General features: G+C 43.2%; 1 protein-coding gene across 5 annotated transcripts in view; it reads right to left on the bottom strand.

The window, feature by feature from the left end:
• Positions 1-25,899, bottom strand: part of PHF14 (PHD finger protein 14) — an 809,709-nt gene that overhangs the window by 439,390 nt on the left and 344,420 nt on the right. For all 5 annotated transcript variants that reach the window (XR_008402519.1, XM_053714097.1, XM_053714098.1 and 2 more), the window contains one exon: positions 24,595-24,738. Coding sequence is in view for 4 of the 5 variants with exons in the window: in XM_053714097.1 (XP_053570072.1) it covers positions 24,595-24,738 (144 nt within the window). In the remaining variant the exon portion in view is untranslated. The remainder of the gene's footprint in view (positions 1-24,594; positions 24,739-25,899) is intronic.

Raw genomic sequence — 25,899 nt, 5'->3', positions numbered from 1 at the left:
GCCCATATTTTTTAAGCGCCAAAAAAGCCGCCCACATTATTTGGCGCCTAAATGCTTTTGGCGGCAAAAATGACGCCACATCTGGAACGCCGACACCTTTGGCGCAAAAAAACGTCAAAAATGACGAAACTTCCTGCGACACGTATGACGCCGGAAACAGAAAAAAAAATTTGCGTCAAAAAAGTCCGCGCCAAGAATGACGCAATAAAATGAAGCATTTTCAGCCCCCGCGAGCCTAACAGCCCACAGGGAAAAGTCAAATTTTTAAGGTAAGAAAAAATTATTTATTCATATGCATTATCCCAAATATGAAACTGACTGTCTGAAATAAGGAATGTTGAACATCCTGAGTCAAGGCAAATAAATGTTTGAATACATATATTTAGAACTTTATATAAAAGTGCCCAACCATAGCTTAGAGTGTCACAGAAAATAAGATTTACTTACCCCAGGACACTCATCTACATGTAGTAGAAAGCCAAACTGAAACGAGAATCAGTAGAGGAAATGGTATATATAAGAGTATATCGTCAATCTGAAAAGGGAGGTAAGAGATGAATCTCTACGACCGATAACAGAGAACCTATGAAACAGACCCCGTAGAAGGAGATCACTGCATTCAAATAGGCAATACTCTCCTCACATCCCTCTGACATTCACTGCACGCTGAGAGGAAAACCGGGCTCCAACCTGCTGCGGAGCGCATATCAACGTAGAATCTAGCAAAAACTTACTTCACCACCTCTATAGGAGGCAAAGTTTGTAAAATTGATTTGTGGGTGTGGTGAGGGGTGTATTTATAGGCATTTTGAGGTTTGGGAAACTTTGCCCCTCCTGGTAGGAATGTATATCCCATACGTCACTAGCTCATGGACTCTTGCTAATTACATGAAAGAAAATATTTTCTTACACAAAAATAAAATGTATGCTTACCTGATAAATTTATTTATTTCTTGACACAGTGAGTCCACGGAATCATCAATTACTGTTGAGAATATCACTCTTGGCTAGCAGGAGGAGACAGAGCACCACAGCAAAGCTGTTAAGTATAATTTCCCTTCCCACAACCCCCAGTCATTCGACCGAAGGAAAAGGAGAGAAAGGAAATAACACATTGTGCAGAGGTGCCTGAGGTTTATATAAAACAAATGTCACCGTGTCAAGAAATAAATTTATCAGGTAAGCATAAATTTAGTTTTCTTTCTTAAGACACGGTGAGTCCACGGAATCATCAATTACTGTTGGGAATCAATACCCAAGCTAGAGGACACAGATGATTAGGGAGGGCAAGGCAGGTAACCTAAACAGAAGGCACCACTGCTTGCAGAACCTTTCTCCCAAAAGAAGCCTCAGCCGAGGCAAAGGTATCAAATTTATAGAATTTAGAAAAAGTGTGCAAAGAAGACCAAGTTGCAACCTTACAAATCTGTTCCACAGAGGCCTCATTCTTGAAGGCCCAAGAAGAAGACACCGCTCTAGTGGAGTGAGCTGTAATTCACTCAGGAGGCTGCTGTCCAGCAGTCTCATAAGCCATACGAATAACACTTCTCAACCAGAGAGAGAGAGGAAGTAGCAGTAGCTTTCTGGCCCTTGCGTTTCCCAGAAAAGCAAACAAACAATGCAGAAGACTGACGAAAGTAGCCTGCAGATATAATTTAAGAGCCTGTACATCGTCTAAGTTGTGCAACAAACGTTCCTTATGAGAAGAAGGATTAGGACAGTGAGAAGGAACCACAATTTCCTGATTAATATTTCTGTCCGAAACAACTTTAGGAAGAAAACCCAACTTGGTACGAATAACTGCCTTATCTGCATGAGAAACCCTCCGAGCAGATGAGATAGCAGTAAGAAACAAAACCTTTCAAGATAATAACTTTATATCTATGTAATGCATAGGCTCAAATAGAGCCTGTTGTAAAACTTTAAGAACAAGATTAAGGCTCCAAGGAGGAGCAACTGATTTAAATACAGGCCTGATTCTGACCAGGGCCAGGCAAAAGGATTGTACATCCAGCACGTCTGCCAGATGCTTGTGCAGCTGAATGGATAAAGCGGAAATCTGACCTTTGAGGGTACTACCCTTCTCAAGGCCTTCCTGGAGAAAAGATAAGATCCTAGGGATCCTGACCTTATTTAAAGAATATCCTTTAGACTCACACCAATAAAGATATTTACGCCATATCTTATGGTAAATCTTCCTAGTGACAGGCTTACAAACTTAAATCATGGTCTCAATGACCGGTTCTGACAAGCCACGCTTAGCTAAAATCAAGCGTTCAATCTCCAAGCAGTCAGCTTCAGAGAAGCAAGATATGGATGAAGGAAGGGACCCTGAAGTAGAAGGTCCTTCCTCAGAGGTAGTCTCCACGGAGGCAGAGACGACATCTCTACGAGATCTGCATACCAGATCCTGCAAGGCCATGCAGGAGCTATTAGAATCACCAATGCTCTCTCCTGCTTGATGCGAGCGATGACTCTTGGAAATTGCGCAAATGGAGGAAAGAGATATGCCAACCTGAAGTTCCAAGGAACTGCCAGAGCATCTATCAGATAAGCTTGAGGATCTCTCAGCCTTGAGCCATACTTTGGGAGGTTTTTGTTCTGACGAGAAGCCATCAGATCCAATTCTGGTAATCCCCATTTGGTTGTTAACCTTGAGAACACTTCCAGCTGGAGCTCCCACTCTCTGGGATGAAAACTCTGTCTGGTCAGGAAGTCCGCTTCCCAATTTTCCACACTTGGAAAGTGGATGAAAGATAAAAAACAATTGTGAGCCTCTGCCCACTGGATGATCCATGTCACCTCCTTTATGGCTAAGGAACCCGCGTTCCTCCTTGGTGGTTGATGTAGGCCACTGAGGTTATGTTGTCCGTCTGGAACCTGAAGGACCGAGCTAGGGCCAGCTGAGGCCAAGCAATCAAGGCATTGAAGATGGCTCTCAACTCCAGAATGTTTATGGGGAGAGCAGATTCCTCCTGAGACCAAAGCCTCATGTAATTTTAGCAAAAGACCACAAGATGGCAATATTGTATAGACTGATTGCTTTTTGTCAGGTATAAAAGGCACACCTGTATATAGGTAATTAGACATGACTAAGAACCAGTGTGTGGTTTGAAACGTTGTTGAATTTCTTTATGGACCCTGTGAAAAGGAAATAAAGGTCTTTTAATTGTATCCTGGAGGCTGGAAATCCACTTATTTGAATACTATATTGGAACAGGCACTATCACCCCCAAGAGGGAAAGGTCCTGTACACATTTCAAGAATGCCTCTCTTTTTATCTGGTCTACAGATAGTCTTGAGAGGTGGAACCTGCCCCTGGGAGGAAAAGTTTTTAACTCTAACTTGTACCCCTGGGAAACTATGTCCACTGCCAACGGGTCTAGGACATCTCATTCTCAAGCTTGCGCGAACTGAGAGAGTCTGCCCCCCACTTGATCCGATCCCGGATTGGGGGCAAACCCTTCATGCTGACTTAGATTCAGCTGGGGGTTTCTTGGATAGCTTCCTCTTGTTTCAAGACTGACCAGGCTTCCAAGAGGGCTTGGATTGTTCCTGTTTGGTAGAGGCAGGGGAAGACTTATCTATGAAATTATGAAAGGAACGGAAATTAGTCTGACGTCCCTTCATTTTGTGCATCTTGTCTTGAGGCAGAAAGGATCCTTTACCACCCGTGATATCGGAAATAATTTCTGCCAAAGCTGGTCCAAACAAGGTTTTTCCCTTGTAAGGGATTACCAAAAGCTTAGATTTAGAAGAAACATCAGCAGACCGAGATTTAAGCCATAGCGCTCTACACGCTAAGATTGCACAGCCAGATATTTTGGCCCCCAACTTAATCACCTGCAAGGAAGCAGCAGTGATAAAGGAATGAGCTAACTTTAGAGCCTTTATCCTATCCTGAATCTCCTCCAAAGGAGTTTCAGCCTGAAGGGATTCAGTCAATGCGTCAAACCAATAGGCTGTCACACTGGTTACTGTAGCGATGCACACCGCCAGTTGCCATTGTAACCCCTGATGAGTATACATCATCTTTATAGGGGCCTCCAGCTTTTTATCCATAGGATACTTGAAAGAGCAACTATCCTCAGTAGGGATAGTAGTTCTCTTAGCCAAAGTGGAAATCGCCCCTTCCACCTTTGGAACCATCTGCCACGACTCCTTGATGGAATCGGTTACCGGGAACATCTTCCTAAAGACAGGGGAGGGGGAAAATGGTATTCCTGGTCTCTCCTATTCCCCGGTAATAATCTGCGTGGTACGGTCTGGCACTGGAAACACCTGCCTAGGAGAGAGAACATCAAAGTACCTAGATTTTTTTAGGGTTGACAACGTATAGGCATATCAGAGTCATCCAAGGTAGCTAAAACCTCCTTGAGCAAAACACAAAGGTATTCAAGCTTGAATCTGAAGGAAACCACTTCAGCATCAGAAGAAGGAATTATACAATACGAATCTGAAATTTCACCCTCAGAGGCTTCTGAAGTATCCTCCTCGTCCGACTTATGGGAAAGAGCAACCTGGTTAGCCTGAACAGGATCTGATTAAATAACTTTCCTCCGTCTCCCCTGCAGCATGGGGATGGCAACTAGCGCCATCAGATACCACTGATGATACCTGTTCCGCAATTCCATTCTTCAAATACACTCCATCCAGAGCTTGAGAAGAACCACAGGGCACTGTATGTGACAATAAAGCAGTTTGGGACAATTGTGAAGGAGGCTGTGGCATTGCCTGAACATCATCCACATGAGAGAATGGTGGCTCAGAATCAAACAGTCTGTCTTTGTATATTAAAGTTCTTTCGATACAAGAACCACAAAAAGGCAAAGGGGGTTCAACTTGGGCATTCAAGCAAAGTTTGCACTCTGTAACCGGCATAGACACTAAGTCCATCTTTCAATAAAAAAATACAAAATCTTTAAATTAAAAAAAAACATAATTTATGCTTACCTGATAAATTCCTTTCTTCTGTAGTGTGATCAGTCCACGGGTCATCATTACTTCTGGGATATTACTCCTCCCCAACAGGAAGTGCAAGAGGATTCACCCAGCAGAGCTGCATATAGCTCCTCCCCTCTACGTCACTCCCAGTCATTCGACCAAGGACCAACGAGAAAGGAAAAGCCAAGGGTGAAGTGGTGACTGGAGTATAAATTAAAAAATATTTACCTGCCTTAAAAACAGGGCGGGCGGTGGACTGATCACACTACAGAAGAAAGGAATTTATCAGGTAAGCATAAATTATGTTTTCTTCTGTTAAGTGTGATCAGTCCACGGGTCATCATTACTTCTGGGATACCAATACCAAAGAAAAAGTACACGGATGACGGGAGGGATAGGCAGGCTCTTTATACAGAAGGAACCACTGCCTGAAGAGCCTTTCTCCCAAAAATAGCCTCCGATGAAGCAAAAGTGTCAAATTTGTAAAATTTGGAAAAAGTATGAAGCGAAGACCAAGTTGCAGCCTTGCAAATCTGCTCAACAGAGGCCTCATTCTTGAAGGCCCAAGTGGAAGCCACAGCTCTAGTAGAATGAGCTGTAATTCTTTCAGGAGGCTGCTGTCCAGCAGTCTCATAAGCTAAACGAATTATGCTACGAAGCCAAAAAGAAAGAGAGGTAGCAGAAGCCTTTTGACCTCTCCTCTGCCCAGAGTAAACGACAAACAGAGAAGACGTTTGTCGAAATTCCTTAGTTGCCTGTAAGTAAAATTTTAGAGCACGGACTACATCCAGGTTGTGCAGTAGACGTTCCTTCTTCGAAGAAGGATTTGGGCACAAAGAAGGAACAACAATCTCTTGATTGGTATTCCTGTTAGTAACTACCTTAGGTAAGAACCCAGGTTTAGTACGCAGAACTACCTTATCCGAATGAAAAATCAAATAAGAAGAATCACAATGTAAGGCTGATAATTCAGAGACTCTTCGAGCCGAGGAAAACAGAATTTATGTTTACCTGATAAATTACTTTCTCCAACGGTGTGTCCGGTCCACGGCGTCATCCTTACTTGTGGGATATTCTCTTCCCCAACAGGAAATGGCAAAGAGCCCAGCAAAGCTGGTCACATGATCCCTCCTAGGCTCCGCCTACCCCAGTCATTCGACCGACGTTAAGGAGGAATATTTGCATAGGAGAAACCATATGGTACCGTGGTGACTGTAGTTAAAGAAAATAAATTATCAGACCTGATTAAAAAAAACAGGGCGGGCCGTGGACCGGACACACCGTTGGAGAAAGTAATTTATCAGGTAAACATAAATTCTGTTTTCTCCAACATAGGTGTGTCCGGTCCACGGCGTCATCCTTACTTGTGGGAACCAATACCAAAGCTTTAGGACACGGATGAAGGGAGGGAGCAAATCAGGTCACCTAAATGGAAGGCACCACGGCTTGCAAAACCTTTCTCCCAAAAATAGCCTCAGAAGAAGCAAAAGTATCAAACTTGTAAAATTTGGTAAAAGTGTGCAGTGAAGACCAAGTCGCTGCCCTACATATCTGATCAACAGAAGCCTCGTTCTTGAAGGCCCATGTGGAAGCCACAGCCCTAGTGGAATGAGCTGTGATTCTTTCGAGAGGCTGCCGTCCGGCAGTCTCGTAAGCCAATCTGATGATGCTTTTAATCCAAAAAGAGAGAGAGGTAGAAGTTGCTTTTTGACCTCTCCTTTTACCGGAATAAACAACAAACAAGGAAGATGTTTGTCTAAAATCCTTTGTAGCATCTAAATAGAATTTTAGAGCGCGAACAACATCCAAATTGTGCAACAAACGTTCCTTCTTTGAAACTGGTTTCGGACACAGAGAAGGTACGATAATCTCCTGGTTAATGTTTTTGTAAGAAACAACTTTTGGAAGAAAACCAGGTTTAGTACGTAAAACCACCTTATCTGCATGGAACACCAGATAAGGAGGAGAACACTGCAGAGCAGATAATTCTGAAACTCTTCTAGCAGAAGAAATTGCAACCAAAAACAAAACTTTCCAAGATAATAACTTAATATCAACGGAATGTAAGGGTTCAAACGGAACCCCCTGAAGAACTGAAAGAACTAAATTGAGACTCCAAGGAGGAGTCAAAGGTTTGTAAACAGGCTTAATTCTAACCAGAGCCTGAACAAAGGCTTGAACATCTGGCACAGCGGCCAGCTTTTTGTGAAGTAACACAGACAAGGCAGAAATCTGTCCCTTCAGGGAACTTGCAGATAATCCTTTTTCCAATCCTTCTTGAAGGAAGGATAGAATCCTAGGAATCTTAACCTTGTCCCAAGGGAATCCTTTAGATTCACACCAACAGATATATTTTTTCCAAATTTTGTGGTAAATCTTTCTAGTTACAGGCTTTCTGGCTTGAACAAGAGTATCGATAACAGAATCTGAGAACCCTCGCTTCGATAAGATCAAGCGTTCAATCTCCAAGCAGTCAGCTGGAGTGAAACCAGATTCGGATGTTCGAACGGACCCTGAACAAGAAGGTCTCGTCTCAAAGGTAGCTTCCAAGGTGGAGCCGATGACATATTCACCAGATCTGCATACCAAGTCCTGCGTGGCCACGCAGGAGCTATCAAGATCACCGACGCCCTCTCCTGATTGATCCTGGCTACCAGCCTGGGGATGAGAGGAAACGGCGGGAACACATAAGCTAGTTTGAAGGTCCAAGGTGCTACTAGTGCATCCACTAGAGCCGCCTTGGGATCCCTGGATCTGGACCCGTAGCAAGGAACTTTGAAGTTCTGACGAGAGGCCATCAGATCCATGTCTGGAATGCCCCACAGCTGAGTGACTTGGGCAAAGATTTCCGGATGGAGTTCCCACTCCCCCGGATGCAATGTCTGACGACTCAGAAAATCCGCTTCCCAATTTTCCACTCCTGGGATGTGGATAGCAGACAGGTGGCAGGAGTGAGACTCCGCCCATAGAATGATTTTGGTCACTTCTTCCATCGCCAGGGAACTCCTTGTTCCCCCCTGATGGTTGATGTACGCAACAGTTGTCATGTTGTCTGATTGAAACCGTATGAACTTGGCCCTCGCTAGCTGAGGCCAAGCCTTGAGAGCATTGAATATCGCTCTCAGTTCCAGAATATTTATCGGTAGAAGAGATTCTTCCCGAGACCAAAGACCCTGAGCTTTCAGGGATCCCCAGACCGCGCCCCAGCCCATCAGACTGGCGTCGGTCGTGACAATGACCCACTCTGGTCTGCGGAATGTCATCCCTCGTGACAGGTTGTCCAGGGACAGCCACCAACGGAGTGAGTCTCTGGTCCTCTGATTTACTTGTATCTTTGGAGACAAGTCTGTATAGTCCCCATTCCACTGACTGAGCATGCACAGTTGTAATGGTCTTAGATGAATGCGCGCAAAAGGAACTATGTCCATTGCCGCTACCATCAACCCGATCACTTCCATGCACTGAGCTATGGAAGGAAGAGGAACGGAATGAAGTATCCGACAAGAGTCTAGAAGTTTTGTTTTTCTGGCCTCTGTCAGAAAAATCCTCATTTCTAAGGAGTCTATTATTGTTCCCAAGAAGGGAACCCTTGTTGACGGAGATAGAGAACTCTTTTCCACGTTCACTTTCCATCCGTGAGATCTGAGAAAGGCCAGGACAATGTCCGTGTGAGCCTTTGCTTGAGGAAGGGACGACGCTTGAATCAGAATGTCGTCCAAGTAAGGTACTACAGCAATGCCCCTTGGTCTTAGCACAGCTAGAAGGGACCCTAGTACCTTTGTGAAAATCCTTGGAGCAGTGGCTAATCCGAAAGGAAGCGCCACGAACTGGTAATGTTTGTCCAGGAATGCGAACCTCAGGAACCGATGATGTTCCTTGTGGATAGGAATATGTAGATACGCATCCTTTAAATCCACCGTGGTCATGAATTGACCTTCCTGGATGGAAGGAAGAATAGTTCGAATGGTTTCCATCTTGAACGATGGAACCTTGAGAAACTTGTTTAAGATCTTGAGATCTAAGATTGGTCTGAACGTTCCCTCTTTTTTGGGAACTATAAACAGATTGGAGTAGAACCCCATCCCTTGTTCTCTTAATGGAACAGGATGAATCACTCCCATTTTTAACAGGTCTTCTACACAATGTAAGAATGCCTGTCTTTTTATGTGGTCTGAAGACAACTGAGACCTGTGGAACCTCCCCCTTGGGGGAAGTCCCTTGAATTCCAGAAGATAACCTTGGGAGACTATTTCTAGCGCCCAAGGATCCAGAACATCTCTTGCCCAAGCCTGAGCGAAGAGAGAGAGTCTGCCCCCCACCAGATCCGGTCCCGGATCGGGGGCCAACATTTCATGCTGTCTTGGTAGCAGTGGCAGGTTTCTTGGCCTGCTTTCCCTTGTTCCAGCCTTGCATTGGTCTCCAGGCTGGCTTGGCTTGAGAAGTATTACCCTCTTGCTTAGAGGACGTAGCACTTTGGGCTGGTCCGTTTCTACGAAAGGGACGAAAATTAGGTTTATTTTTTGCCTTGAAAGGCCGATCCTGAGGAAGGGCGTGGCCCTTACCCCCAGTGATATCAGAGATAATCTCTTTCAAGTCAGGGCCAAACAGCGTTTTCCCCTTGAAAGGAATGTTAAGTAGCTTGTTCTTGGAAGACGCATCAGCCGACCAAGATTTCAACCAAAGCGCTCTGCGCGCCACAATAGCAAACCCAGAATTCTTAGCCGCTAACCTAGCCAATTGCAAAGTGGCGTCTAGGGTGAAAGAATTAGCCAATTTGAGAGCATTGATTCTGTCCATAATCTCCTCAAAAGGAGGAGAATCACTATCGACCGCCTTTATCAGCTCATCGAACCAGAAACATGCGGCTGTAGCGACAGGGACAATGCATGAAATTGGTTGTAGAAGGTAACCCTGCTGAACAAACATCTTTTTAAGCAAACCTTCTAATTTTTTATCCATAGGATCTTTGAAAGCACAACTATCCTCTATGGGTATAGTGGTGCGTTTGTTTAAAGTGGAAACCGCTCCCTCGACCTTGGGGACTGTCTGCCATAAGTCCTTTCTGGGGTCGACCATAGGAAACAATTTTTTAAATATGGGGGGAGGGACGAAAGGAATACCGGGCCTTTCCCATTCTTTATTAACAATGTCCGCCACCCGCTTGGGTATAGGAAAAGCTTCTGGGAGCCCCGGCACCTCTAGGAACTTGTCCATTTTACATAGTTTCTCTGGGATGACCAACTTGTCACAATCATCCAGAGTGGATAATACCTCCTTAAGCAGAATGCGGAGATGTTCCAACTTAAATTTAAATGCAATCACATCAGGTTCAGCTTGTTGAGAAATGTTCCCTGAATCAGTAATTTCTCCCTCAGACAAAACCTCCCTGGCCCCATCAGACTGGGTTAGGGGCCCTTCAGAAATATCATTATCAGCGTCGTCATGCTCTTCAGTATCTAAAACAGAGCAGTCGCGCTTACGCTGATAAGTGTTCATTTTGGCTAAAATGTTTTTGACAGAATTATCCATTACAGCCGTTAATTGTTGCATAGTAAGGAGTATCGGCGCGCTAGATGTACTAGGGGCCTCCTGAGTGGGCAAGACTCGTGTAGACGAAGGAGGGAATGATGCAGTACCATGCTTACTCCCCTCACTTGAGGAATCATCTTGGGCATCATTGTCATTGTCACATAAATCACATTTATTTAAATGAATAGGAATTCTGGCTTCCCCACATTCAGAACACAGTCTATCTGGTAGTTCAGACATGTTAAACAGGCATAAACTTGATAACAAAGTACAAAAAACGTTTTAAAATAAAACCGTTACTGTCACTTTAAATTTTAAACTGAACACACTTTATTACTGCAATTGCGAAAAAACATGAAGGAATTGTTCAAAATTCACCAAATTTTCACCACAGTGTCTTAAAGCCTTAAAAGTATTGCACACCAAATTTGGAAGCTTTAACCCTTAAAATAACGGAACCGGAGCCGTTTTGAACTTTAACCCCTTTACAGTCCCTGGTATCTGCTTTGCTGAGACCCAACCAAGCCCCAAGGGGAATACGATACCAAATGACGCCTTCAGAAAGTCTTTTCTAAGTAACAGAGCTCCTCTCACATGCGACTGCATGCCATGCCTCTCAAAAACAAGTGCGCAACACCGGCGCGAAAATGAGGCTCTGCCTATGCTTTGGGAAAGCCCCTAAAGAATAAGGTGTCTAAAACAGTGCCTGCCGATATTATTATATCAAAATACCCAGATAAAATGATTCCTCAAGGCTAAATATGTGTTAATAATGAATCGATTTAGCCCAGAAAAAGTCTACAGTCTTAATAAGCCCTATTTTGAAGCCCTTATTTACGATCGTAATAAACATGGCTTACCGGATCCCATAGGGAAAATGACAGCTTCCAGCATTACATCGTCTTGTTAGAATGTGTCATACCTCAAGCAGCAAGAGACTGCTCACTGTTCCCCCAACTGAAGTTAATTGCTCTCAACAGTCCTGTGTGGAACAGCCATGGATTTTAGTGACGGTTGCTAAAATCATTTTCCTCATACAAACAGAAATCTTCATCTCTTTTCTGTTTCTGAGTAAATAGTACATACCAGCACTATTTTAAAATAACAAACTCTTGATTGAATAATAAAAAACTACAGTTAAACACTAAAAAACTCTAAGCCATCTCCGTGGAGATGTTGCCTGTACAACGGCAAAGAGAATGACTGGGGTAGGCGGAGCCTAGGAGGGATCATGTGACCAGCTTTGCTGGGCTCTTTGCCATTTCCTGTTGGGGAAGAGAATATCCCACAAGTAAGGATGACGCCGTGGACCGGACACACCTATGTTGGAGAAATAGCCATTAAAAATAGAACTTTCCAAGATAACAACTTTATATCAATGGAATGAAGGGGTTCAAACGGAACGCCCTGTAAAACATTAAGAACAAGGTTTAAACTCCATGGTGGAGCAACAGTTTTAAACACAGGCTTAATCCTGGCCAAAGCCTGACAAAAAGCCTGGACGTCAGGAACTTCTGACAGACGTTTGTGTAACAGAATGGACAGAGCTGAGATCTGTCCCTTTAATGAACTAGCAGATAAACCCTTTTCTAAACCTTCTTGTAGAAAAGACAATATCCTAGGAATCCTAACCTTACTCCAAGAGTAACCTTTGGATTCACACCAATATAGATATTTACGCCATATCTTATGGTAAATCTTTCTGGTAACAGGCTTCCTAGCCTGTATTAAGGTATCAATAACTGACTCAGAAAACCCACGTCTTGATAAAATCAAGCGTTCAATTTCCAAGCAGTCAGCTTCAGAGAAGTTAGATTTTGATGTTTGAAGGGACCCTGTATCAGAAGGTCCTGTTTCAGAGGTAGAGACCAAGGTGGACAGGATGACATGTCCACCAGGTCTGCATACCAAGTCTTGCGTGGCCACGCAGGTGCTATTAGAATCACTGATGCTCTCTCTTGTTTGATTCTGGCAATCAATCGAGGAAGCATCGGGAAGGGTGGAAACACGTAAGCCATCCTGAAATCCCAAGGTGCTGTCAGGGCATCTATCAGGACTGCTCCTGGATCCCTGGATCTGGACCCGTAACGAGGAAGCTTGGCGTTCTGTCGAGACGCCATGAGATCTATCTCTGGTTTGCCCCAACGTCGAAGTATTTGGGCAAAGACCTCCGGATGGAGTTCCCACTCCCCCGGATGAAAAGTCTGACGACTTAAGAAATCCGCCTCCCAGTTCTCCACTCCCGGGATGTGGATTGCTGACAGGTGGCAAGAGTGAGACTCTGCCCAGCGAATTATCTTTGATACTTCCATCATAGCTAGGGAGCTTCTTGTCCCTCCCTGATGGTTGATGTAAGCTACAGTCGTGATGTTGTCCGACTGAAACCTGATGAACCCCCGAGTTGTCAACTGGGGCCAAGCCAGGAGGGCATTGAGAACTGCTCTCAATTCCAGAATGTTTATTGGCAGGAGACTCTCCTCCTGACTCCATTGTCCCTGAGCCCTCAGAGAATTCCAGACGGCACCCCAACCTAGAAGGCTGGCGTCTGTTGTTACAATTGTCCAGTCTGGTCTGCTGAATGGCATCCCCCTGGACAGATGTGGCCGAGAAAGCCACCATAGAAGAGAATTTCTGGTCTCTTGATCCAGATTCAGAGAAGGGGATAAGTCTGAGTAATCCCCATTCCACTGACTTAGCATGCACAGTTGCAGTGGTCTGAGGTGTAAGCGTGCAAAGGGTACTATGTCCATTGCCGCTACCATTAAGCCGATTACCTCCATGCATTGAGCCACTGACGGGTGTTGAATGGAATGAAGGGTGCGGCAAGCACTTTGAAGTCTTGTTAGCCTGTCCTCTGTCAGGTAAATCTTCATTTCTACAGAATCTATAAGAGTCCCCAGGAAGGGAACTCTTGTGAGTGGAACGAGTGAACTTTTCTTTTCGTTCACCTTCCATCCATGTGACCTTAGAAATGCCAGTACTAACTCTGTATGAGACTTGGCAGTTTGAAAGCTTGAAGCTTGTATCAGAATGTCGTCTAGGTATGGAGCTACCGAGATTCCCCGCGGTCTTAGTACCGCCAGAAGAGCACCCAGAACCTTTGTGAAGATTCTTGGAGCTGTAGCCAATCCGAATGGAAGAGCCACAAACTGGTAATGCCTGTCTAGGAAGGCAAACCTTAGGTACCGGTAATGATCTTTGTGAATCGGTATGTGAAGGTAAGCATCCTTTAAATCTACAGTGGTCATGTACTGACCCTCTTGGATCATAGGTAAAATTGTCCGAATAGTCTCCATCTTGAACGATGGAACTCTTAGGAATTTGTTTAGGATCTTTAAGTCCAGGATTGGTCTGAAAGTTCCCTCTTTTTTGGGAACCACAAACAGATTTGAGTAAAACCCCTGTCCCTGTTCCGATCGTGGAACTGGATGGATTACTCCCATTAACAAGAGCTCTTGTACGCAGCGTAGAAACGCCTCTTTCTTTGTCTGGATTGATGACAACCTTGACAGATGAAAACAGAATTTATGTTTACCTGATAAATTACTTTCTCCAACGGTGTGTCCGGTCCACGGCGTCATCCTTACTTGTGGGATATTCTCTTCCCCAACAGGAAATGGCAAAGAGCCCAGCAAAGCTGGTCACATGATCCCTCCTAGGCTCCGCCTACCCCAGTCATTCGACCGACGTTAAGGAGGAATATTTGCATAGGAGAAACCATATGTTACCGTGGTGACTGTAGTTAAAGAAAATAAATTATCAGACCTGATTAAAAAAACCAGGGCGGGCCGTGGACCGGACACACCGTTGGAGAAAGTAATTTATCAGGTAAACATAAATTCTGTTTTCTCCAACATAGGTGTGTCCGGTCCACGGCGTCATCCTTACTTGTGGGAACCAATACCAAAGCTTTAGGACACGGATGAAGGGAGGGAGCAAATCAGGTCACCTAAATGGAAGGCACCACGGCTTGCAAAACCTTTCTCCCAAAAACAGCCTCAGAAGAAGCAAAAGTATCAAATTTGTAAAATTTAGAAAAAGTGTGCAGTGAAGACCAAGTCGCTGCCTTACATATCTGATCAACAGAAGCCTCGTTCTTGAAGGCCCATGTGGAAGCCACAGCCCTAGTGGAGTGAGCTGTGATTCTTTCAGGAGGCTGCCGTCCGGCAGTCTCATAAGCCAATCGGATAATGCTTTTAATCCAGAAGGAGAGAGAGGTAGAAGTTGCTTTTTGACCTCTCCGTTTACTAGAATAAACAACAAACAAAGACAAAGTTTGTCTGAAATCCTTAGTAGCTGCTAAGTAAAATTTGAGAGCACGAACTACATCCAAGTTGTGCAACAAACGTTCCTTCTTTGAAACTGGAAGAAAACCAGGTTTAGTACGCAAAACCACCTTATCTGCATGGAACACCAGATAAGGAGAAGAACACTGCAGAGCAGATAATTCTGAAACTCTTCTAGCAGAAGAAATTGCAACCAAAAACAAAACTTTCCAAGATAATAACTTAATATCAACGGAATGTAAGGGTTCAAACGGAACCCCCTGAAGAACTGAAAGAACTAGGTTGAGACTCCAAGGAGGAGTCAAAATTTTGTAAACAGGCTTGATTCTAACCAGAGCCTGAACAAAGGCTAGAACATCTGGCACAGCTGCCAGCTTTTTGTGAAGTAACACAGACAAGGCAGAAATCTGTCCCATCAAGGAACTTGCAGATAATCCTTTTTCCAATCCTTCTCGAAGGAAGGATAGACTCTTAGGAATCTTAACCTTGTCCCAAGGGAATCCTGTAGATTCACACCAACAGATATACCAAATTATGTGGTAATTTTTCTGGTTACAGGCTTTCAGGCCTGAACAAGAGTATTAATAACAGAATCTGAGAACCCTCGCTTTGATAAGATCAAGCGTTCAATCTCCAAGCAGTCAGCTGGAGTGGGTCGAACGGACCTAGAACAAGAAGGTCTCGTCTCAAAGGTAGCTTCCATGGTGGAGCCGATGACATATTCACCAGATCTGCATACCAAGTCCTGCGTGGCCACGCAGGAGCTATCAAAATCACCGACGCCCTCTCCTGATTGATCCTGGCTACCAGCCTGGGGATGAGAGGAAACGGCGGGAACACATAAGCTAGTTTGAAGGTCCAAGGTGCTACTAGTGCATCCACTAGAGCCGCCTTGGGATCCCTGGATCTGTACCCGTAGTAAGGAACTCTGAAGTTCTGACGAGAGGCCATCAGATCCATGTCTGGAATGCCCCACGGTTGAGTGACTTGGGCAAAGATTTCCGGATGGAGTTCCCACTCCCCCGGATGCAATGTCTGACGACTCAGAAAATCCACTTCCCAATTTTCCACTCCTGGGATGTGGATAGCAGACAGGTGGCAGGAGTGAGACTCCGCCCATAGAATGATTTTGGTCACTTCTTCCATCGCTAGGGAACTCCTTGTTCCCCCCTGATGGTTGATGTATGAAGTTGGCCCTCGCTAGCTGAGGCCAAGCTTTGAGAGCATTGAATATCGCTCTCAGTTCCAGAATATTTATCGGTAGAAGAGATTCTACCCGAGACCAAAGACCCTGAGCTTTCAGGGATCCCCAGACCGCGCCCCAGCCCATCAGACTGGCGTCGGTCGTGACAATGACCCACTCTGGTCTGCGGAAGGTCATCCCTTGTGACAGGTTGTCCAGGGACAGCCACCAACGGAATGAGTCTCTGGTCCTCTGATTTACTTGTATCTTCGGAGACAAGTCTGAATAGTCCCCATTCCACTGACTGAGCATGAACAGTTGTAATGGTCTTAGATGAATGCGCACAAAAGGAACTATGTCCATTGCCGCTACCATCAAACCTATCACTTCCATGCACTGCGCTATGGAAGGAAGAGGAACGGAATGAAGTATCCGACAAGAATCTAGAAGTTTTGTTTTTCTGGCTTCTGTCAGAAAAATCCTCATTTCTAAGGAGTCTATTATAGTTCCCAAGAAGGGAACCCTCGTTGACGGAGATAGAGAACTCTTTTCCACGTTCACTTTCCATCCGTGAGATCTGAGAAAGGCCAGGACAATGTCCGTGTGAGCCTTTACTTGAGGAAGGGACGACGCTCGAATCAGAATGTCGTCCAAGTAAGGTACTACAGCAATGCCCCTTGGTCTTAGCACTGCCAGAAGGGACCCTAGTACCTATGAGAAAATCCTAGGAGCAGTGGCTAATCCGAAAGAAAACGCCACGAACTGGAAATGCTTGTCCAGGAATGCAAACCTTAGGAACCGATGATGTTCCTTGTGGATAGGAATATGTAGATACGCATCCTTGAAATCCACCTTGGTCATGAATTGACCTTCCTGGATGGAAGGAAGAAGTGTTCGAATGGTTTCCATCTTGAACGATGGAACCTGAGAAACTTGTTCAAGATCTTGAGATCTAAGATTGGTCAGAACGTTCCCTCTTTTTTGGGAACTATGAACAGATTGGAGTAGAACCCCATCCCTTGTTCTCCTAATGGAACAGGATGAATCACTCCCATTTTAAGCAGGTCTTCTACCCAATGTAAGAATGCCTGTCTTCTTATGTGGTCTGAAGACAACTGAGACCTGTGGAACCTCCCCCTTGGAGGAAGCCCCTTGAACTCCAGAGAATAACCTTGGGAGACTATTTCTAGCGCCCAAGGATCCAGAACATCTCTTGCCCCAGCCTGAGCGAAGAGAGAGAGTCTGCCCCCCACCAGATCCGGTCCCGGATCGGGGGCCCGCATTTCATGCTGTCTTGGTAGCAGTGGCAGGTTTCCTGGCCTGCTTTCCTTTGTTCCAGCCTTGCATAAGTCTCCAGGCTGGATTGGCTTGAGAAGTATTACCTTCCTGCTTAGAGGACGTAGCCCTTGGGGCTGATCCGTTTCTGCGAAAGAGACGAAACTTAGGTTTATTTTTGGTCCTGAAAAGACCTATCCTGAGGAAGGGCGTGGCCCTTGCCCCCAGTGATATCAGAGATAATCTCTTTCAAGTCAGGGCCAAAGAGTGTTTTTCCCCTTGAAAGGAATGTCAAGCAATTTGTTCTTGGAAGACGCATCCGCTGCCCAAGATTTTAACCAAAGCGCTCTGCGCCACAATAGCAAACCCAGAATTTTTTCGCCGCTAACCTAGCCAATTGCAAGGTGGCGTCTAGGGTGAAAGAATTAGCCAATTTAAGAGCACGAATTCTGTCCATAATCTCTTCATAAGAAGAAGAATTACTAATAATCGCCTTTCCTAGCTCATCAAACTAGAAACACGCGGCTGCAGTGACAGGGACAATGCATGCAATTGGTTGTAGAAGGGAACCTTGCTGAACAAACATCTTTAGCAGACCTTCTAATTTTTTATCCATAGGATCTTGGAAAGCACAACTATCTTCTATGGGTATAGTGGCGCGCTTGTGTAGAGTAGAAACCGCCCCCCTCGACCTTGGGGACTGTCTGCCATCAGTCCTTTCTGGGGTCGACTATAGGAAAACAATTTTATAAATATGGGGGGAGGTACTAAAGGTATACCGGGCCTGTCCCATTCTTTACTAACAATGTACGCCACCCGCTTGGATATAGGAAAAGCTTCGGGGGGCCCCGGGGCCTCTAAGAACTTTTCCATTTTACATAGTGGTTCTGGAATGACCAGATAATCACAATCATCCAAATTGGATAACACCTCCTTAAGCAGAGCGCGGAGCTGTTCCAACTTAAATTTAAAAGTAATCACATCAGGTTCAGCTTGTTGAGAAATGTTTCCTGAATCTGAAATTTCTCCCTCAGACAAAACCTCCCTGGCCCCCTCAGATTGGTGTAGGGGCCCTTCAGGAACCATATCATCAGCGTTCTCATGCTCTACAGAATTTTCTAAAACAGAGCAGTCGCGCTTTCGCTGATAAGTGGGCATATTGGCTAAAATGTTTTTGATAGAATTATCCATTACAGCCGTTAAATGTTGCATAGTAAGGAGTATTGGCGCACTAGATGTACTAGGGGCCTCCTGTATGGGCAAGACTGGTGTAGACGAAGGAGGGGATGATGCAGTACCATGCTTACTCCCCTCACTTGAGGAATCATCTTGGGCATCATTTTTACTAAATTTTTTTATGACATAAAATACATATAGTTAAATGAGAAGGAACCTTGGTTTCCCCACAGTCAGAACACAATCTATCTGGTAGTTCAGACATGTTAAACAGGCATAAACTTGATAACAAAGCACAAAAAACGTTTTAAAATAAAACCGTTACTGTCACTTTAAATTTTAAACTAAACACACTTTATTACTGCAATTGCGAAAAAGTATGAAGGAATTGTTCAAAATTCACCAAAATTTCACCACAGTGTCTTAAAGCCTTAAAAGTATTGCACACCAAATTTGGAAGCTTTAACCCTTAAAATAACGGAACCGGAGCCGTTTTTATATTTAACCCCTTTACAGTCCCTGGAATCTGCTTTGCTGAGACCCAACCAAGCCCAAAGGGGAATACGATACCAAATGATGCCTTCAGAAAGACTTCTCTATGTAACAGAGCTCCACACACATGCAGCTGCATGCCATGCTGTCCTCAAAAACAAGTGCGCCATACCGGCGCGAAAACGAGGCTCTGACTATGATTAGGGAAAGCCCCTAAAGAATAAGGTGTCAAAAACAGTGCCTGCCGATATAATCATATCAAAATACCCAGAATAAATGATTCCTCAAGGTTAAATATGTGTTAATAATGAATCGATTTAGCCCAGAAAAAGTCTACAGTCTTAATAAGCCCTTGTGAAGCCCTTATTTACTATCTTAATAAACATGGCTTACCGGATCCCATAGGGAAAATGACAGCTTCCAGCATTACATCGTCTTGTTAGAATGTGTCATACCTCAAGCAGTAAGAGACTGCACACTGTTCCCCCAACTGAAGTTAATTGCTCTCAACAGTCCTGTGTGGAACAGCCATGGATTTTAGTTACGGTGCTAAAATCATTTTCCTCATACAAACAGAAATCTTCATCTCTTTTCTGTTTCTGAGTAAATAGTACATACCAGCACTATTTTAAAATAACAAACTCTTGATTGAATAATAAAAACTACAGTTAAACACTAAAAAACTCTAAGCCATCTCCGTGGAGATGTTGCCTGTACAACGGCAAAGAGAATGACTGGGGTAGGCGGAGCCTAGGAGGGATCATGTGACCAGCTTTGCTGGGCTCTTTGCCATTTCCTGTTGGGGAAGAGAATATCCCACAAGTAAGGATGACGCCGTGGACCGGACACACCTATGTTGGAGAAATCTCTCTCTTGGAGGAGAGTATTTGAAGTCCAGAAGGTATCCCTGAGATATTATCTCTAGCGCCCAGGGATCCTGGACATCTCTTGCCCAAGCCTGGGCGAAGAGAGAAAGTCTGCCCCCCACTAGATCCGATCCCGGATCGGGGGCCCTCAATTCATGCTGTTTTAGGGGCAGCAGCAGGTTTCCTGATCTGCTTGCCCTTGTTCCAGGACTGGTTAGGTTTCCAGCCTTGTCTGTAGCGGGCAACAGCTCCTTCCTGTTTTGGTGCAGAGGAATTTGATGCTGCTCCTGCTTTGAAATTACGAAAGGAACGAAAATTAGACTGTCTAGCCTTAGCTTTGGCTTTGTCCTGAGGCAGGGCATGGCCTTTACCTCCTGTAATGTCAGCGATAATCTCTTTCAACCCGGGCCCGAATAAGGTCTGCCGTTTGAAAGGTATATTAAGCAATTTAGACTTAGAAGTAACATCAGCTGACCAGGATTTTAGCCACAGCGCCCTGCGTGCCTGAATGGCGAATCCTGAATTCTTCGCCGTAAGTTTAGTAAGATGTACTACGGCCTCCGAAATGAATGAATTAGCTAGTTTAAGGACTCTAAGCCTGTCCGTAATGTCGTCCAGAGTAGCTGAACTAATGTTCTCTTCCAGAGACTCAATCCAGAATGCCGCTGCAGCCGTGATCGGCGCAATGCATGCAAGGGGTTGCAATATAAAACCTTGTTGAACAAACATTTTCTTAAGGTAACCCTCTAATTTTTTATCCATTGGATCTGAAAAAGCACAGCTATCCTCCACCAGGATAGTGGTACGCTTAGCTAAAGTAGAAACTGCTCCCTCCACCTTAGGGACCGTTTGCCATAAGTCCCGTGTGGTGGCGTCTATTGGAAACATTTTTCTAAATATCGGAGGGGGTGAGAACGGCACACCGGGTCTATCCCACTCCTTAGTAACAATTTCAGTAAGTCTCTTAGGTATAGGAAAAACCTCAGTACTCGCCGGGTACCGCAAAATATTTATCCAACCTACACATTTTCTCTGGTATTGCAACTGTGTTACAATCATTCAGAGCCGCTAACACCTCCCCTAGTAATACACGGAGGTTTTCCAGTTTAAATTTAAAATTTGAAATATCTGAATCCAGTCTGTTTGGATCAGAACCGTCACCTACAGAATGAAGTTCTCCGTCCTCATGTTCTGCCACCTGTGACGCAGTGTCTGACATGGCCCTAATATTATCAGCGCACTCTGTTCTCACCCCAGAGTGATCACGCTTACCTCTTAGTTCTGGTAATTTAGCCAAAACTTCAGTCATAACAGTAGCCATATCCTGTAATGTGATTTGTAATGGCCGCCCAGATGTACTCGGCGTTACCATATCACGCACCTCCCGAGCGGGAGATGCAGGTACTGACACGTGAGGCGAGTTAGTCGGCATAACTCTCCCCTCGTTGTTTGGTGAAATTTGTTCAATTTGTACAGATTGACTTTTATTTAAAGTAGCATCAATACAGTTAGTACATAAATTTCTATTGGGCTCCACTTTGGCATTGCAACAAATGACACAGGTATCATCCTCTGAATCAGACATGTTTAACACACTAGCAAATAAACTTGCAACTTGGAATACAATTCAATTAGAATAATATTAAAAATGTACTGTGCCTTTAAGAAGCACAGAAGATCTATGACAGTTGAAAATTAATAAATTGAAACAGTTATAGCCTCAATCCTTGTAAACAACACAAATTTAGCAAAGGTTTAATCCCATTAGCAAAGATAACAAATTCTGAAAGCAGGAAGCAAATTACAGAATAAACGTTTTTTATCTCAGTCAACTATAATTCTCACAGCTCTGCTGAGAGAAATTACCTCCCTCAAAATAAGTTTTGAAGACCCCTGAGCTCTGTAGAGATGAACCGGATCATGCAGGAAATACAATGAGCTGCTGACTGAAATATCTGATGCGTAGTAAAAGCGCCAAAAAACGGCCCCTCCCCCTCACACACAGCAGTGAGAGAGAACAGAAACTGTCAGAAAAAAGATTAAGCAACTGCCAAGTGGAAAAATAGTGCCCAAACATTTATTCACTCAGTACCTCAGCAAATGAAAACGATTTTACATTCCAGCAAAAACGTTAAACATAATTTCTAGTTATTAAACAGCTTTATGTACTTCTTACAGTGTAATTCTAGTGAAGTACCATTCCCCAGAATACTGAAGTGTAAAGTATACATACATGACATTATATCGGTATGGCAGGATTTTCTCATCAATTCCATTGTCAGAAAATAAAAACTGCTACATACCTCTATGCAGATACATCTGCCCGCTGTCCCCTGATCTGAAGTTTACCTCTCCTCAGATGGCCGAGAAACAGCAATATGATCTTAACTACTCCGGCTAAAATCATAGCAAAAACTCTGGTAGATTCTTCTTCAAACTCTGCCAGAGAGGTAATAACACACTCCGGTGCTATTTTAAAATAACAAACTTTTGATTGAAGATATAAAACTAAGTATAATCACCATAGTCCTCTCACACATCCTATCTAGTCGTTGGGTGCAAGAGAATGACTGGGAGTGACGTAGAGGGGAGGAGCTATATGCAGCTCTGCTGGGTGAATCCTCTTGCACTTCCTGTTGGGGAGGAGTAATATCCCAGAAGTAATGATGACCCGTGGACTGATCACACTTAACAGAAGAAATGTCTTTCTTTTTTAATATATTTTAAAAGTGGTACTGTCTCTTTAAGGCTCTAGATTGAGAAAAGGCAACAGACAGCAGTAAGGAAAAAAACAGACCAAATTTTATTGGCAAATTTCACAGATTTTATTTTATACAATCTCTGCACCCTCTACACCAGTGTTAAGCTGCGGTGCCTACCTGATCCTTACTGCCACCGGAGCGACTCACAAACGATCCTAATGATGGAAGACACAGAAGCCTTAACTTCCTGAGTAAAAAGGCGCCAAGCAAAGTCGCACACTGCGACCAGAGAAGAGGCCCCACCACCCGTGACATCACAGTGTCTCTATACGGACTGCAAGGTCTCTTAAGAAAAAAAGCCGGTACTATTCAAAATAGTAATTGCTACAAGCAGAATAACAGACAGCCACCAATAAAAGATTAACCACCTACTGTCCTTATGCAGAATAGTGTAACTCTCTCTTAACTAGGACTCTGGCGTCCTAGAGTCGTTCACACAGTGCCCTGTTATCCTGACTTCCAGGAAACATAGTCCCAATAAAACTGCAGTCTTATACTGCTTAGTGCCAGAGTTCTTTCTCCCATGAAATTAAATGGCACTTACCAACATCCTTGTATGTCCGACAGGAAGACATCTCACTTGGTATGAGAGGAAACCACTCCTCACAGAGACCTTGGGATAAAAGAATGAACAGAGTAAGCCTACTCTGGTATTCTATTGAAGGGCAGCAATCTGTTAGGAAAATGCAGTGAGGCTCACAACACAAGTTCCCAACTGCTTAAAAGCTACCACAGCCCTCCTGAAGAGACAAACGTGGAATACAGCTAAACCCAGATTGTCAGGGAAGATCAGAGCAAGCTTGCTCAGGCTTCCAAAATAAAAACATATTGATAGAAGAAATCTTAAACAGACACCTAGACTTCACCTCCTCCTTGAACTGAAGGCAAAGAAAATGACTGGGGGTTGTGGGAAGTGATACTTAACAGTTTTGCTGTGGTGCTCTTTGCCTCCTCCTGCTGGCCAGGAGTGATATTCCCAACAGTAATTGATGATTCCGTGGACTCACCATGTCTTAAGAAAGAAATATAAATGTTCAATCACCTTTAGGGTAGAAGCAATTCTACAAAGTTTGTTTAAACCATGATGACACAGAAATTTTGCTGAAAGTATGGTGAAGCCGCTGGCACTCTCTTTCTCGGTCAGATTGTAACCAATGTGAATAAAAGATCAATGAAATAAAACAATAAAATTACACAAGAAAATAAATTATATTTCTTTTATTAAGAATCAATAATCACATGAATTCAACGTAGAGTTAAATGGTAATGTTTATTCACAAATAGCGTACGTACAGAATAAGTGCACAATATATATGTGCATGGGTGCGTGTCTATTATATAGACATGCACACATACACATATATAATATACACACACACACAGTATATAAAATGTTCTATTAGTAAATATTTATAGGCAAGCATGTGTCAATCTAGTGGCTTAAAATTGGATGTTTATCTAAACAGGCATAAGTGCTCTGAGAAATTAAGAAAAATAACTGCCTTACCCAAATATAATAAAGAAACAACAAGAAAAATGTATGTTCTTGGAAAAACAATCTATGTTCTCAATAATCCTTTAAACAAGAAACACTTAAGCAGCACATTTAAAAGTGGTGATGTCCTAATGGAAATATAACCATTGCAACTGAAAAACTATACAAGATCTTCAAGCATTGTTGACGTCCTATTCAGTTTTACAGATTATACATGTGAAAGTAACATGTTTCAGCAATAAGGTCTGTTTGCAATTAAATAATATTTACAAATGTAATTCAGTTCATTTAATGTAAATAGATAAAATGTTTGAAGAACAATGTCTATTTTATGTTGTTCAGCTATGCAGGTTTTAATATTTAAAAGAAACATAGCATTCAAATCAAATGTTAACGCAAAAACCTAAGTGGTCTCATTTATAAACGTATTCCTTTTTTTTTTTTTTCTTTTTTTAACCACTTTAGTGATGCTGTCAAATAAATGACATTCTGCTTCAGAATTGGCAAACAGTGTTATTATACTGCAGAGAAATACATAAATTTTTTGGAACTATTATTTAGGAAATGTGCAAAGTTTTCACATTACCGACAAAAGATCACTCCGCTGCGAGTGGTCGTGTTGAAGTTCAGGCTGCACAGAAGAATCTGCAGAAGACTTTTCATTCTTGATGTCATCAGAATGTCCAAAATGCAATTGTAAGCTTTTTCTCCTTCCTCTATAGCAATGTTTCTGAGCAAATTAAAACAAATATTTTCAGAGACAATTTTCTAGGTTATACCATGATGCAATACATGGCAGATTAATGCATGTCAATGAAAGGAGTTGGAAAGTTCAAACATTTAGATGCTAAACTGCCAAACCTCAGGTTATTTAATCCTTCTGACCTTTAATCCCTTTGTACAAATAAATGCTGTTGATGTTAAATGCTTGTCGATAGCTGACCTTCCTAACTTAAATTCATTATAACAAAACCTTTTTAAGGCACTATGTCATCTTTATAAGAAGCTTTTCAAGGTTTGTCTTCAGCAGAGAAAAAAAAAGTTAAAGATCAAATCAATGAGGCCAGGAATTGAGTCAACATGCATCAGAAGTTACAATCTGTACTTAAAGACCTAAGAGTGCTGCGAGATAAAAGTTGAACACCGGCAAAATCAGTGAACATGGCATAGCATCTGAATTATTTGTATCTTTACAATGTGTGAAAATAGGACAAAAATAAAGGTTAAAACTGGAATTGCACACAGCAGTAGTTATTTTATTAACCACATAATTCAGGGTCACTAAATATTTTGAATATGAAAAATACCCTTGAGGATATACATTGTAAGCTAAAGACAAGAAATAATAAAGATTAATAGAAATTGTGAAGATTCAATAATAAAAAAAAACAAAAAAACAATGTCAATGTTAACAAAGTGTATAGTACTGCACTGAAAACTAATAATTTTCACTAATATATTTCAAACATTCAAAGTCACTTCCATTTAACTATCACTGCAAAGCCATTTCACAACCTTGTTGAAGATGTTTTTGGCCTTTTGCACTCATTGCATTTAAAATCAACATATATATATATATATAACAGAATTTATGTTTACCTGATAAATTTCTTTCTCCTACGGTGTATCCGGTCCACGGCTTCATCCTTACGTGTGGGATATTCTCAATCCCTACAGGAAGTGGCAAAGAGAGCACACAGCAGAGCTGTCCATATAGCTCCCCTCAGGCTCCGCCCCCCCAGTCATTCGACCGACGGTTAGGAGAAAAAGGAGAACCATAGGGTGCAGTGGTGACTGTAGTTTACAAAAAATAAATTTAAACCTGACCAAAATGCCAGGGGCGGGCCGTGGACCGGATACACCGTAGGAGAAAGAAATTTATCAGGTAAAA

This window comes from Bombina bombina, chromosome 5, assembly GCF_027579735.1.
Source record: "Bombina bombina isolate aBomBom1 chromosome 5, aBomBom1.pri, whole genome shotgun sequence".
Taxonomy (NCBI): Eukaryota; Metazoa; Chordata; class Amphibia; order Anura; family Bombinatoridae; genus Bombina; species Bombina bombina.
The sequence above is the reverse complement of the archived record's forward strand: the minus strand, read 5'-3'. Positions and strand labels throughout refer to the sequence as shown.